Raw genomic sequence first — 15,931 nt, 5'->3', positions numbered from 1 at the left:
TCCAGAGCTTAATTAATACATGAAGCAACAATATCTCAGCTATGACAGGGTCCCACCCTCTCTGTGTACCTGGGCCACCAGGATGTCATCACTGGAGATGTTGTCCAGCTTCCTGTCAGCTTTGCCCTCCAGCTGAGTGGAGAGCTCGATGAGGACTCTGCCCCTGTAGGCCACCCCTTCACCCTGGTAGACAGACAGAGACAGACAAGACAGACAAGACAGACAAGACAGACAAGACAGACAGACAGACAGACAGACAGACAGACAGACAGACAGACAGACAGACAGACAGACAGACAGACAGACAGACAGACAGACAGACAGACAGACAGACAGACAGACAGACAGACAGACAGACAGACAGACAGACAGACAGACAGACAGACAGACGAAACAACACAGTGATACTGTAATCGTGTTGCTACACAAGATGTTCCTATCAACACAGGAAATTACTTGAGAAAAAAAAAAGTCAATGTCAATGTGAAGGAAAAATTCAGCTTAATGACAATTGTGTTAGACAACTGTAGTGTGTGCTTTAAAGCTATTATCCAAGTTGAACTAGAACCGGACAATCTGGATTTGAGGAAGGGGAGTATGAAACGTGGCAATCCCACGTGTTATACATTGAAGAGGGGGGGATACCTGTATGTTTTATAGAATAGATAAGCTTGCCAAGAAACTTATCAGAAAAGAGAATACTGATGTTCCTTGCCTATATAAGCTAAAATGTATTTTGTCTAAGCGAGACCAATGCTGGCTGCGTCCAGAAAAGGTCTCCCCTGCACAGGTCACTATTGAATAAACCCTGGGTGAATGCTTCATAATTTTCTTGACTACAAGAGCTAATTTTCTACAACAATTTACATTCTGAACCTGAACTATTGCATGTTCCTGTGAGAGAGGTGTGCATGTTAGATATGCAAATATTTACAATAAGAAATAACAAAACATCCTGCCAGAGCTGAAGCACTTGTCCTCAACCCCAGGGATGGTCTTACCTTGCCAAAGTTGAGTTCCTCGTACGGGTCTGGTAGGCCAGTGAACTCCCTGGGACTGCCGTACAGGTTTAGGTAGCAAGGCCCAAACGCTGGGAGGAAACCCACCCCTGCCTCCCCACTGCTCACTGAAATAAAAGGCAGGTTCTCTTTGTGAAATGGTTTGCTACAGATATTTTGAATTAATGTAATATTTACTCCAGTCCATTGCCAAGTACAGTGTAATTAGCCTGGCGACCAGACTCTGAGCGATAGTGTTAACAAAACAAATCAAATGTTATTGGTCGTGTATACATATTTTGCAGAAGTTATCGAAGTAGTGAAATGCTTATGTTTCAAGCTCCAACAGTACAGTAATAACTAACAATACAAAACAATACAGACAAATACAAAACAATTTAAAGAAAGAAATGTAGAAATATCAGAATGAGTCTGGAATAGAAATATACTGTATATAGTGTATGTATGTATATAATGGTGTGTATAGACGCTATGGACAGTATATGAATAGACGTGTGTACAGCAGTAGTTATACAGGATGAGCTTCGACTAGAATACAGTATATACATATGAAGTGGGTAAAACAGTGTTTAAGTGACCAGTGTTCAATGACTATGTACATACAGTAGGCCAGCAGACTCTAAAGTGCAGGCTAGAGTACAGGGTGGTAGCCGGCTAGTAACAGTGACTAAGTACAGGGCAGGCTACTGGCCGGAGGCCGACTAGGGGTGACTATTTAACAATCTGATGGTCTGGAGATGGAAGCTGTTTTTCTGTTATTTCCCCACCTTTTTTTTTTACATGGTAATACAACGTGGTCTGGTGCCTCTGCTACATCTGTAGTCAAACTTTAGTATTTACAAATGCTGTCCCTGTTTGACAAAAGCAATCAAAAGAAAAAGTTTTATTGTCACACACCAGAGAGGTGCAGTGAAGTGTGTTGTTTTATAGGGTCAGCCATTGTAGTAAGGCACCCCTGGAGCAAATTAGGATTACGTGCCTTGCTCAATGGCACATAGACAGATGTTTTCACCCGGTCAGCTCAGGTATTCAACAAGGGACCTTTCGGTTACTGGCCCAAGACTCTAACCGCTAGGCTACCTGCCACCCTATAGGGAGGCCTCATACAAAAAGATGATGGTTCTTTACCTTCAGATGACAGATTGGTGCAATTTTCTGCAGGTGTATCTGTTTGAAGGGACAGATGCAATGTGGATGAGACAGGGAACACACACACACACACACACACACACACACACACACACACACACACACACACACACACACACACACACACACACACACACACACACACACACACACACACACACACACACACACACACACACACACACACACACATACACACAAAGAGTGAGAGAGAGAGAGTGAGAAAGAGCAATACCATACCTTCAACCTCACCACCAGATGAGGCTATTTTGGTCAGATTTAGAAATGTGGTTCCTATCACATCATTCCTGGTCAGACGATCCCTGTGTGAAAAGATCAATACGCTGTTAATAAACGTTCATACGAGATCCATGTCTTCAAACTCAAAGTAGCAGCATTTGAAGGTGAAGGTATACGTGAATGTGTATAGTGTAATACACAGTAAACCGTTATAACAATTGTTTGAAAATCCAAACATACATATCTGTCTTCCAGGGAGGATAACCAAAGTCTTACCAGTCAAATACAGTCAACTTGATGCTTTCACACATGGATGGGAACTAAAGAGGGAAATGAGAGCATGTTGTGTTTGTTTGGCTTCCATTCATATCATCCAATTGTGTTGTGGTGTACTACATGTAATACGAGAGAGCTAGTTCATACCTTGACCTGAAGGTTGATCAGCTGGTTCCACTCAGGATTGGCATTTTTCTCGATAATTTTGGTGCACAGCTGAAACCAAAACAATGTCATCATTAAGCAACATCAAACCAAACATCTGAAAATATTTGCCTAATGACTTGCGTTTTGTCTTTCTCTTGCATTCTAGGAGTTCTGAGTGTTAGCTTTACCTTCTTGCCAGCGAAGCTGACCTCCAGAAATGGATCAACTAAGTTTTTCTTATCGCCTTCCCCTCCAAATACTTGTTTCACAGTCTGTACAAATGCATCATCCACTGTAAGATGGAATGAATGGATATTAACATACACCAACATAAAAAAATAACAGATGTTCAATCAACGTTTTGAAAGAATAGGCCCACTGATAACAATGTTGGATTACTTGAAATTAATTTCCAAATTCAAAAATAACCCTTAATCACTTGGTGTTTGCAGATACGTGCAATCAATATGGTGTTGGCTGTTCACACTAACTTCTGCCATATTGCTTACATGTTTCCTTTACCTAGAAAAATGCATACCCAATGGGGTAGGGGGTAAGGGGCAAGTGATAGGTGGAAGAAACAAGAGGTTTAGGGATAAAGAAAGGGGCAAGGGGTTGTTTTTGGACTGGACTAAATGATACTTTGCTGCTGATGGAGGAAGAAGGGTGGAGGATGGAGAAAGAAGGAATATACACGTACTCTGAGGCAAGTCCTCTGCACGGTACACCTTCAGGTTGAGAGTGACCAATCTGAGTGTTACCCCAGCCGGCACCAACAGATTACTCTCTATGTCATCTTGCTCCTCGTTCCGCTCTCTCTTCTCAATCTGAACACACAGGAGGAGGAGAGGAGAGGAGAGGAGAGGAGAGGAGAGGAGAGGAGAGGAGAGGAGAGGAGAGGGTAGAGGAGAGCCTTGATGAAAAATGGTGTGTTCTATGTAGTTGTATAACATATTGATATTGTATGCACATTCTACTAAACTCAGCAAAAAAAGAAATGTCCCTTTTTCAGGACTCTTGTCTTTCAAAGATAATTCATAAAAATCCAAATAACTTCACAGATATTCATTGTAAAGGGTTTAAACACTGTTCCCCATGATTGTTCAATGAATCATAAACAATTAACAACATGCACCTGTGGAACAGTCGTTAAGACACTAACAGCTTACAGACGGTAGGCAATTAAAGTCACCGTTATGAAAACTTAGGACACTAAAGAGGCCTTTCTACTGACTCTGGAAAACACCAAAAGAAAGATGCCTGGGGTCCCTGCTCATCTGCGTGAACGTGCCTTAGGCATGCTGCAAGGAGGCATGAGGACTGCAGATGTGGCCAGGGCAATAAATTGCAATGTCCATACTGTGAGACGCCTAAGACAGCGCTACAGGGAGACAGCGGTACAGGGAGACAGCTGATCGTCCTCGCAGTGGCAGACCACGTGTAACAACACCTGCACAGGATCGGTACATCCGAACATCACACCTGCGGGACAGGTACAGGATGGCAACAACAACTGCCCGAGTTACACCAGGAACGCACAATTCCTCCATCATTGCTCAGACTGTCCGCAATAGGCTGGACTGAGGGCTTGTAGGCCTGTTGTAAGGCAGGTCCTCACCTGACATCACCGGCAACAATGTCGCCAATGGGCACAAACCCACCGTCGCTAGACCAGACAGGACTGGCAAAAAGTGTTCTTCACTGACGAGTCGCAGTTTTGTCTCACCAGGGGTGATGGTCGGATTCGCGTTTATCGTCGAAGGACTAAGCATTACACCGAGGCCTGTACTCTGGAGCGGGATTGATTTGAAGGTGGAGGGTCCATCATGGTCTGGGGCGGTGTGTCACAGCATCATCGGACTGAGCTTGTTGTCATTGCAGGCAATCTCAATGCTGTCCGTTACAGCGAAGACATCCTCCTCCCTCACGTGGTACCCTTCCCGCAGGCTCATCCTGACATGACCCTCCAGCATGACAATGCCACCAGCCATACTGTTCGTTCTGTGCGTGATTTCCTGCAAGACAGGAATGTCAGTGTTCTGCCATGGCCAGCAAAGAGCCCGGATCTCAATCCCATTGAGCACCTCTGGGACCTGTTGGATTGGAGGGTGAGGGCTAGGGCCATTCCCCCCAGAAATGTCCGGGAACTTGCAGGTGTCTTAGTGGAAAACTGGGGTAACATCTCACAGCAAGAACTGGCAAATCTGGTGCAGTTCATGAGGAGGAGATGCACTGCAGTACTTAATGCAGCTGGTGGCCACACCAGATACTGACTGTTACATTTGTTCAGGAACACATTATTCCATTTCTGTTAGTCACATGTCTGTGGAACTTGTTCAGTTTATGTCTCAGTTGTTGAATCTTGTTATGTTCATACAAATATGTACACATGTTAAAACCTCTTGAGGATACCCTAGGATAGGGGGCGCCACAGCGCATTTTGAAAAAAAATCGTTCCCATTTTCAACGGCCTACTAATCTAACTCAGAAGCTAGGGCATGCATATACTTATTATATATGGATAGAAAACACCCTAAAGTTTCTAAAACTGTTTGAATGGTGTCTGTGAGTATAACAGAACTCAAATGGCAGTCAAAACCCCGAGACCGATTGAAACAGGAAGTGGAATTCAGAATTGTGGACTCGACTTCTCATCTTTCTCTATAAATCACACCGTTAACCATGGTTCAGTGAGCACTTCCTATTGCTTCCACTAGATGTCGCCAGTCTTTTCACAGTGGTTTGAGCCTTATACAGTCGAAACTCAGTGAATGAGACTCTTTTGAAATTGGTCACAGGGGATGGGCCATCACCATTATGACGCCGGCGGCCATGTCTACCCCCACCTTTGGAATGGGTTTGAAAGACAATTAAATCATCCCCCTCGAATCTTATTGGCTCTCTTGGTGTTACAGGCCCTGAAGATTAATGTTTTACAACGTTTGACATGTTTGAACGAACCTACAGGCGGGAGAATCTCATTTTATCCGGAACTTCAGCCCTGCGCTTGGAGAGAGCCATAGGACGCGCTACCAACATACGGCTAATGGAACGTGAAGTATGGACTTTTTGACCGAAAATACATCTGTTGTGGACCTGGGATGCTTTCTGATGAAGACAACTAAAGGTAGGCGATTATTGACAATATTATACAAGATGAGATGTGACATGCGATTGTTTCCAAGATGGCGCCGAGCTCTGTATATTAGCTCATTTTCTGAGTATCGCATCTCCTTTTATCGCAAAGTGTGATTACCCAGTAAAGTTAATTTAAAATCTGGTATGACAGGTGTTCTCAAGAGATATTCATCTATAAATGTTAGATTGACAATATAAATTAAAAAATTCGTTATTGGCTAGTAATTTAGGGAAATGTAGCATTGTTTACCGGGACGCATTTGAGGGGAAATTATTTAGTCAACGTCAGACAGAGATGTAAAATGCTGTTTTTATATATAAATATGACCTTTATTGAACAAAAGAATGCATGCATTGTATAACATGATGTCCTAGGGGTGCCATCTGATGAAGTTTGTAAAAGGTTAGTGCTGCATTTAGCTGTTTTTTGATTATATGTGATGCAAGTGGTTGGTCGGAAAATGGCTATGAAGCTGCTTTTTACGATGGACTCATCTAACATAATCTAATGATTTGCTTTTCCTGTAAAACCTTTTTGAAATCGGATGACGTGGGTCGATTCAGGAGAGGTGTATCTATAAAAAAAAGATATATATATTAATTTTTTTTTTTTTTAATTATGATTTTTTTTTTAATGCTAATTGGCGATATGATTTTTCGCTGGATTTTGATCCCGCTGACGGGATCAGACGCTGGAGAGGCTAAGTTTGCTGAAAATAAACACAGTTGACAGTGAGAGGACGTTTCTTTTTTTGCTGAGTTTATAAACTATATAATCAATATTACATTAAGTACAATGGTAGAGAATGTAGAGAAAGACAGGTGAGGTGTGAGGTGACATAGCATAGTGAAACAGCAGTCGTACCGGTGGCTCGTCTCCTGTCCCCACGATGACCAGGCTGACCTTCAGGTAACCTTTGGCCCCCGAGCTAGAGTCACCAGGGTCACTCAGGAGAAGCCACTTCCTCATTATGGCGTGGGCTGTTGACCATAAGAATATACACATTCCAGACACAGACACACACAAAGGATGTCTTTGAAGATAATTGAAGATCAATATAATACTTTGTTTCCTGTATCACTCTTCTGTAAAGAGGAACTTACCAGGTTCGTCATATATGTACCCAACATCCAACTGTTCAAATCAAAATAAAGTCCGGTTACAGATACATCACACAACTGATTTTAACCAGATTTCAACCATTTTACTTTAATTTCAATAAAAATGCATGTTTGTTGACAACTCAATTAAATATCAAACAAATATGGATATTGAGGTTATTGCCTGGAAGGATGATTACAGATTCAATACAGTATAAATACAGCGTGGTAGTGTGCATTGTAGCCATACCATATTTGAACAAAGGATTCCTGTGATTTATCCAATGTTTTCTGTCATTGTTATGAAAGGCTAACATAATAGATGGGATGTAATTGATGTATTGCTCTGTAAATAACTAAATGAAATGCACTTTTTGCAAATTAGGATGTAAGGATATTTAAATGTCTATGTCACCTTGAACTCCCCCATTAGACTGTCTGCTCTGAGGGAGAAGGAATCATAGACCTAGAGAGAGAGAGAGAGAGAGAGAGAGAGAGAGAGAGAGAGAGAGAGAGAGAGAGAGAGAGAGAGAGAGAGAGAGAGAGAGAGAGATGTTGAAACAAATACAGCCCTTAGTCCTAAACTGCTTCATAGTTTACCACAATCAAGGAGTTTTAAAATGATTGATTTACACTGAGTGTTCAAAACATTACGAACACCTGCTCTTTCCATGACATCAAATCAAAATCAAATCCAATGTATTTATAAAGTCCTTTTTACATCAGCAGATGTCACAAAGTGCTTATACAGAAACGCAGCCTAAAACGCCAAACAGCAAGCAATGCAGATGTAGAAGCACGGTGGCCAGGAATAACTCCCTAGAAAAGGCAGGAACCTAGGAAAAAACCTAGAGAGGAACCAGGCACTGAGTGGTAGCCAGCCCTCTTCTGGCTATGTCAGGTGGAGATTATAATAGTACATGGCCATTAAGGTCAGATTGTTCTTCAAGATGTTCAAACGTTCATAGATGACCAGCAGGGTCAAATAATAATCACACTGGCTGTAGAGGGTGCAACAGGTCAGCACCTCAGGAGTAAATGTCAGTTGGCTTTTCATAGCCGAGCATTCAAAGGTGGACACACACACACACACACACACACACACACACACACACACACACACACACACACACACACACACACACACACACACACACACACACACACACACACACACTGTGGCCCTGTCCAACAATACCCCCAGACAGGGCCAACCAGGCAGGATATAACCCCCACAAAGCACAGCCCACACACCACTAGAGGGATATCAACACACCACCAACTTACTACCCTGAGACAAGGTTAAGTATAGCCCACAAAATTCTCCTCCACCACACGAGCCCGAGGGGGCGCAAGACCAGCAAGAGGAGGATCACTTCAGTGACTCAACCCACTCAAGTCAAGTATAGCTAAGGCTACGGCTGATTTCAAGGTTTCACTGCTAACCTACAAAGCATTACATGGACTTGCTCCTACCTATCTCTCCGATTTGGTCCTGCCATACATACCTACACGTACACTACGGTCACAAGACGCGGACCTCCTTATTGTCCCTAGAATTTCTAAACAAACAGCTGGAGGCAGGGCTTTCCCCTATAGACCTCAATTTTTATGGAAAGGTCTGCCTATCCATGTGAGAGACCCAGACTTGGTCTCGATCTTTAAGTCCGTATTAATTGGAAGCCAGTGTAGAGAGGCTAGCACTGGACTAATATGATCAAATTTTTGGGATCTAGTCAAGATTCTAGCAGCCGAATTTAGCACTAACCAAACATTATTTAGTGCTTTATCTAGGTAGCCAGAGAGTAGAGCACTGCAGTAGATTAATCTAGAAGTGACAAAAGCACGGATTAGCGTTTCTGCATAATTTTTGGACAAAACGTTTCTGAGCTGCCCTTGAAATATTCTTGATATGTTCGTCAAAGGAGAGTTCAGGGTCCTGAGTAACGCTAAGGTCCTTCACAGTTTTATTTGAGACGACTGTACAACCATCAAGATTAATTGTCAGATCAAACAGCAGATCTCTTTGTTTCTTTGGACCTAGAACTAGCATCTCTGTTTAGTCCGAGTTAAAATTAAAACATTTGCCGCCATCCACTTCCTTATGTCTGAAACACAGGCTTCCAGGGTAGGCAATTTTGGGGCTTCACCATGTTTCATCGAAATATGTGTCGTCCGCATAGCAGTGAAAGTTGACATTGTGTTTCCGAATAACATCACCAAGAGGTAGAATATATAGTGAAAACAATAGTGGTCCTAAAACGGAACCTTGAGGAACACCAAAACTTACAATTGATTTGTCAGAGGACAAACCATCCACAGAGACAAACTGATATCTTTCCAACAGATAAGATCTAAACCAGGCAAGAACTTGTCCGTGTAAACCAATTAGGGTTTCAATCACTCCAAAAGAATGTGGTGATCAATGGTGTCAAAAGCGGCACTAAGGTCTATGAGCATGAGGACAGATGCAGAGCCTTGGTCTGACGCAATTAAAAGGTAATTTACCACCTTCACGAGTGCAGTCTCAGTACTATGATGGGGTATAAAACCAGGCTGGAGCGTTTCTTATATATGTACATTATTTGTCTTTAGGAAGACAGTGAGTTGCTGCCTTTCAGTAGTTTAGTTGGAATAGGGTCCTTGGTTGGGATCTATGCAGATTATTTGTTGCGATTGCAAGTGTAATAAGATGGTGGTCCGATAGTCCAGGATTATGATGAAAAACATTTAGATCCACAATATTTATTCCACGGGACAAAACTAGATCCAGGGTATGACGGTGGCAATGCGTAGGTCAGGGACATGTTGGACAAAATCCACTGAGTCGATGATGGCTCCGAAAGCCTTTTGGACTTTCCATGCGAATATTGAAGTCAAGAAAACTTTTAATATTATCTGCCATGACTACAAGGACCGATAGGAATTCAGGGAACTCAGTGAGGAATGATGTATACGCCACAGGGGGCCTGTAAACAGTAGCTATACAACGTGATTGAGTGGGCTGCATAGATTTCATGACTAGAGGCTCAAAAGAAGAAAGTGCAGTCATTTTTTTTATAAATTGAAATTTGCTGTTGTAAATGTTAGCAACACCTTCGCCTTTGCTGGATGCGCAGGGGATATGGTTACTAGTTTAACCAGGAGGAGTGGCCTCATCTAACACAATAAATTCATCAGGCTTGAGCCATGTTTCAGTCAGGCCAATCACATCAAGGTTATGATCAGTGATTTCCTACACTTAAATTGCCCTTGTCTAACGATTGCGTCTGAAGCCGAGCTTGAAACTTGGCTATGCTCACCATAAGGCAATGGTTCTCCTGTCTTTTTTCGGCCGGAGGAGGTCCTGCAGATCTATGTCCAAATAAAGTATCCGGGGTGAAAAAGTTCAATTAAAAAAGTTGTGTGAGGACAAAACTAAGACATTGGTAAATTTGTTAAATACAGAGTTTGATTAAATAGTTAAAAGGTTTGGCAGGTAGCCAAGTAGCAACAAAAAGTACAGCCGTACGGAGACAACACGGAAGTGACATAGATTAACATAGACTGACCAGGTGAATCCAGGTTAAAGTTATGATCCCTTTTTTGATGTCACTTGTTAAATCCACTTCAATCAGTGTAGATGAAGTGGGGGAGACAGGTTAAAGGAGGATTTTTAAGCCTTGAGACAATTTAGATGTGGATTGAGGGTGAATGGGAAAGACAAAAGTGCCTTTGAACGGGGTATGAGTGGGTGCCAGGAGCACCGGTTTGTTTCAAGAACTGTAACACTGTTTGGATTTTTCACTCTCAACAGTTTCCTGTATGTATCAAGAATAGTCCACCACCCAAAGGACATCCAGCCATCTTAATACAACTGTGGGAAGCTTTGGAGTCAACATGGGCCAGCATCCCTGTGGAACGCTTTCGACACCTAGAGTCCATGCCCCAACGAATTGAGGCTGTTCTGATGGCAAAAGAGGGTGCAACTCAATATTAGGAAGGTGTTCTTAATGTTTTGTAGACTCAGTGTATATCATTCTATTTAAACCATACTCTGGATAACCTCCCAACGGTCAGATACACACCATATAGGTCAAGTGGAGGATCTTGGAGCAGATAACGTGTGAATATATGTGTGTGTGTGTGTGTGTGTGTGTGTGTGTGTGTGTGTGTGGTGTGTGTGTGTGTGTGTGTGTGTGTGTGTGTGTGTGTGTGTGTGTGTGTGTGTGTGTGTGTGTGTGTGAATGTGTGTGTGTGTGTGTGTGTGTGTGTGAATGTGTGTGTGTGCCAGAGGAAGCTGGTGGGAGGAGCTATAGGAGGACGGGCTCATTCTAAAGACTGGAATGGAATTACTGCAACAGTATCAAACACATCAACCATATGGAAACCACATGTTTGACCAGACCACACCTTGGTCCATGACCAGGGCCTTTTCCTGCACTGGGAAGTCCGGTCAAACCTAGTCAACAACTGAGGGTTGGCCCTACCAGGAAGGGGGTTCAGCACAACCTTGGTACACGACCAGGGGCTGGGCCTTCCTTACACTACCTTCTCACCCCTTCCATTCCCTTTGGCTCATTTCGCCTCTGTGCTAAATGCACCATCTGACACTCAATGTGCTTCACTCTAGAGCATGTCTACAGCAAGTACTTCAACCAGGTTGAGTAGGTGATAAAGCTTATTCACCGAAGTGCAACTTGGTCAGTTCAACAGTAGCGACCTCGTTGTCAGAAAGTCTTTCTCACTCTTGTATACTGGCAGGGGGGCCAGCACAACCTTGGCTTATGGCTTGGGGCTGATCCTGCTGGGGGGCCAGCTACCAACCACAATCACCGACCAGGGTCTGGCCTCCCCATCGCCTCCAGGCTTCCTGCACAATGGTGGGCCAGCACAACCCCTTCCTGCATGTTCATCAGATCCATGCTCACACAACCTTGGCTTATGGCCAGGGGTTGGCACTGCCAGCAGGCTCAGCACAACCTCAGTCCATGACTGGGGGCTGATCCTGCTGGGAGGACAGCTACCAACCCCGATCCCCAATCGGGGTCTAGCCTCCCTGTCCACCATCCACGCCAAAACTCCCTTACCATACTCCAACTACTACCCCTTCCGACATGTTCGTCAGATGGAGAGAAGCCAAACTCGTGAACACACTGTATATAGACTATACCCAGTCTAAGAGGGAGTGTTGTACTTACCCGAATACTGATACAGTCATCTAAAAGCTCTGAAGGCAGCATGTTGACATTGAAGAAGAACATCTGTGGAGAGGGTTTATAAATATGTTGATATATACAGTATTTTCATGGTTTATTTATGTACATAGTAAAGAGTTAGGCATAACCATGACCATTTTCCATAGCTTTCTATACTCTTGATTTTGAAGGAAATTCATACAGACATACTTTAGCAATTGTATAGTAATTGACTAGAAAAGGTTGAGAATGCATGTGAGAGGTCAAGGGGGATAGATAATGTATCTAACGGAGGATTACGCTTTAGATTTACTCAAACATATCACTGTTGCAGAGAGAGAAGAAGATCCGAATGAAACACTGAAGCAGGAGAAGGATTGAGAGAGGGATCAGCAGGACAAGATAAAAGAGGAGCAGGAGTCAAATAGACAATCAATCAATCAATCAAATGTATTTATAAAGCCCTTCTTACATCAGCTGATGTCACAAAGTGCTGTACAGAAACCCAGCCTAAAACCCCAAACAGCAAGCAATGCAGGTGTAGAAGCACGGTGGCTAGGAAAAACTCCCTAGAAAGACAAGCGTTTAAAGAGGTGAAAAAGACAGTCAATCAAAAGATTAAATATTGAAACAAAGATTCCCTTCAGCGCAATCAAACTTTGCCCTAGTGGTTTTGATTTTGGAGTGTAAGGGCAGTTTAAAAGTATGGAGTTATGAAGAGATTACCTCATCAAAGAAGGGGTTGTTTCCTCGTCTGATCCTGGTTCTGTGGGTCTGTCCGCACACATTCACTTTGACAACTGGTTTAATGTTGTTTCCCGGCAACTGTCGGCCCTCGATAACTCGAACGCGAATCTGGTCATTGAAGACAAGAGTATAAGAGTTTAACTAACACTGAGTGACTTCAACAAACACAAAATTCCTTAATTACGCCTTTTATTTATTTAATTTGTCAATAATACGAGAGGTCAAAGATGCGCTGTTCTACTACAAAATGCATATCTCCTTCCTTTTTTCCTTCCTTCCTTGAGGCAATCACTGATCTGTTAGTGATTGGATTTATGAATGCATAATTATCATATTGCTGTCACCTCTCATGCCTATACAGATTAGTGATTACCTCAAGTAAGATAAAATAGGATGAAGGACGCATTTCATAAGTATTTAAACAGGGCCCCATACTACCATCCAGGGCTGCATCTCAATAGTCCTTTGCTAGTCTTCCCTCCCACTGATCTGAAAGAACTGGAGGTTGAAAGCCACCATCCACCATACTGCTTTCATCTGTCCTGTGGTTTCAGATCAGTGCAAATGAAGGAAAGAGAGATGAGGAGGAGAGGATACTTTAAACTTTTGACATGCACTTCATGTCCTAGCTATGTACTCTACCTGGAAGTCCTGGGGCTTGTTGGCCAGGGCCCGGTGTCTCTTGCGGCTGGTCCGGACAGGCCTCTGGTTGGGGTTACCAGGCTGGCCAGGTGTGGGTGGAACTCCAGGGGTCCCCACCTGACCCCCAAGGGATACCTCCTCCCCATCCTTCCCTTCCTCACCCCCACCTGGGAAGCCAGAACACACACACACACACACACACACACACACACACACACACACACACACACACACACCACACACACACACACACACACACACACACACACACACACACAATTCAGTCCCATTTAAAACCCTAAACCTAACCCTGACCTGTACCCTAACCTTAACCCGAAAACATTACCTAAACCTAACCATAGCTCCTAACCATAACCCTAAAACGAACCCTAGCTCCTAACCCTAATTCTAACCCTAACACTAATTGTAACCTAAACCCTAAACCCCCTAGAAATAGAATTTGACCTTGTGGGGACCTACAAAATGTCTCCAGTTGGTAAAAACATTTTAGTTTACAATTCTTGTGGGGACTTCTGGTCCAGGTGACTTGTGTTCAGCATATTGTCTGCTGAGAGTACTTGTGTCGTGTGTATATTTAAAAAAAAAATACAAATATACATTAAAAAATTCATACCCTACCATTAGATTACAGTAAACTAACAGACAACAAAACTTCTACTGCTACTTACAGCTATTTTCCCTCATATCTACAGTACCTGTAGCTAAAGAATTAGACATACAGAAACATTCCTAATTTCCTCAAGTGCTAGATTTTTACCCACAGCGCCAATCCACCATTCAATCTGAACTCCAACCCTCCGATGTCCACAGATTCACCCATCTTTCCCAGTATAATGCCATTTTGCTATTTCCTTTTGCAATACATCCATCCATTTTACTATGATGTCTTATGAGAGTCCTGAACCTCCCTATTTGTAACATTTCTACCAATATTGCCCCAAAAATAAATACTTTACCCAGGAGTTAAATTATATTTCCCATTCACTGATCGTGGTTTTTCAGATCACCTAACAAAAGAGTTTGCAGGTCCATCTATATCCTGATATTATGACATAACACCCATTCCCGGACCTGACTCCAAAAGCGAGCCCCCCGATGGAACGTACTACAAAATATGTTCTATTGATTCTGTTTCCTCGTGGCAGAGTCTGCCAAAGGCTGTAAGTGTTGTTTGTCTTTTCAATTTGCATCCTCCATTTCCATAAACAGCGAGCAGCCTTTCACTTGTGTAATGACCACAGACAAGCCAGTACCACTCCAATACTACCAACCAAAGCCTAAAACCACAACATCACACCACCTCACTAGCCTGGTTACCTGGGTTGTATTCATTAGAGACCAAATGGTGAGAAAAAAAAACTCTGAAACAGGTAGGGACTACCTGGACTTGCCCAATAAGAAATGCAAGCTTTTGTTTTCCGTTTTCAAACGCTTCCTGTTGTGTGCCCTAATGAACACAACCCTGGCTACCAGATCTGTCTGTACTTTAGTCAACTGCTCATTACATGACATTGAACGACAGAGGAGTTGGCTAACACACAAACAAATCTGGGAACCAGGCTACCACTGCAATACCAAACCCAAACATACCACTGAGATAGCTGCATACTTTTCCCAAACTGCATGTATAAGAGTTTACTTACATTACTGGCATACCAAAGACATTGGAACTGATCTCATGAGAGGACACCATTTTGCTTAACCAAAACAAAAGATGGCGTGCACATATTTGTTATGTTAAACTGACCTGTGTCCCCATACGACTGGTCTTCATCAGTTTGATTGTTAGGGTTAGGAGTTGTGTTCGCTGGCGGCTCATACCCAATCATCAAATGAATGGTCGCCTAAAAAAAGATGGGATTAAATGTAAACATGCTGCTTCAAGACAATGTCTCAATGTATTGACAACTTTAACTTACATTATTTTACATTGACATGTTATGGTCAATGATCAAGAAGTTTTAACCTAGTTATTATATGCATGGGGTAGTTCTGACTGGGACTCAGGCCTGAGTCCAGCAACTGTCAACCCAGCACCTTAGCGGTTACGCCAAGAGACCTGAACCTCTTGACGAGGTCCCTAGGTGTTGGGTTAAGGTCGCTACTCCAATCAAATCAAATTGTATTGGTCACATACACATGGTTAGCAGATGTTAATGCGAGAGTAGCGAAATGCTTGTAGTGTAGTGAAATACTCTGCACTAGCCCCTCCCTTCAGGAGAACATCTCCCCAAGCTTCTTTATTCCATGTCCTTCATGTGTACACGCCTTTCC

At 43.0% G+C, this 15,931-nt stretch overlaps 1 protein-coding gene across 1 annotated transcript in view; it reads right to left on the bottom strand.

The window, feature by feature from the left end:
• LOC106601099 (myoferlin) overlaps positions 1 to 15,931 on the bottom strand; it is a 66,260-nt gene that overhangs the window by 37,098 nt on the left and 13,231 nt on the right. Inside the window, exons 5-19 of the mRNA XM_014193023.3 lie at positions 15,405 to 15,501; positions 13,637 to 13,803; positions 12,974 to 13,102; positions 12,251 to 12,313; positions 7,486 to 7,536; positions 7,074 to 7,104; positions 6,835 to 6,950; positions 3,532 to 3,658; positions 3,020 to 3,123; positions 2,832 to 2,900; positions 2,685 to 2,728; positions 2,409 to 2,491; positions 2,148 to 2,186; positions 1,002 to 1,126; positions 70 to 183 (exon numbers count right to left, since the gene is read on the bottom strand). Coding sequence (XP_014048498.2) covers positions 70 to 183; positions 1,002 to 1,126; positions 2,148 to 2,186; positions 2,409 to 2,491; positions 2,685 to 2,728; positions 2,832 to 2,900; positions 3,020 to 3,123; positions 3,532 to 3,658; positions 6,835 to 6,950; positions 7,074 to 7,104; positions 7,486 to 7,536; positions 12,251 to 12,313; positions 12,974 to 13,102; positions 13,637 to 13,803; positions 15,405 to 15,501 — 1,359 coding nt within the window. The remainder of the gene's footprint in view (positions 1 to 69; positions 184 to 1,001; positions 1,127 to 2,147; positions 2,187 to 2,408; positions 2,492 to 2,684; positions 2,729 to 2,831; positions 2,901 to 3,019; positions 3,124 to 3,531; positions 3,659 to 6,834; positions 6,951 to 7,073; positions 7,105 to 7,485; positions 7,537 to 12,250; positions 12,314 to 12,973; positions 13,103 to 13,636; positions 13,804 to 15,404; positions 15,502 to 15,931) is intronic.

Source organism: Salmo salar, chromosome 03 (genome assembly GCF_965601325.2).
Source record: "Salmo salar chromosome 03, fSalSal1, whole genome shotgun sequence".
NCBI lineage: Eukaryota > Metazoa > Chordata > Actinopteri > Salmoniformes > Salmonidae > Salmo > Salmo salar.
This window is presented reverse-complemented; position numbering and strand designations above follow the sequence as displayed.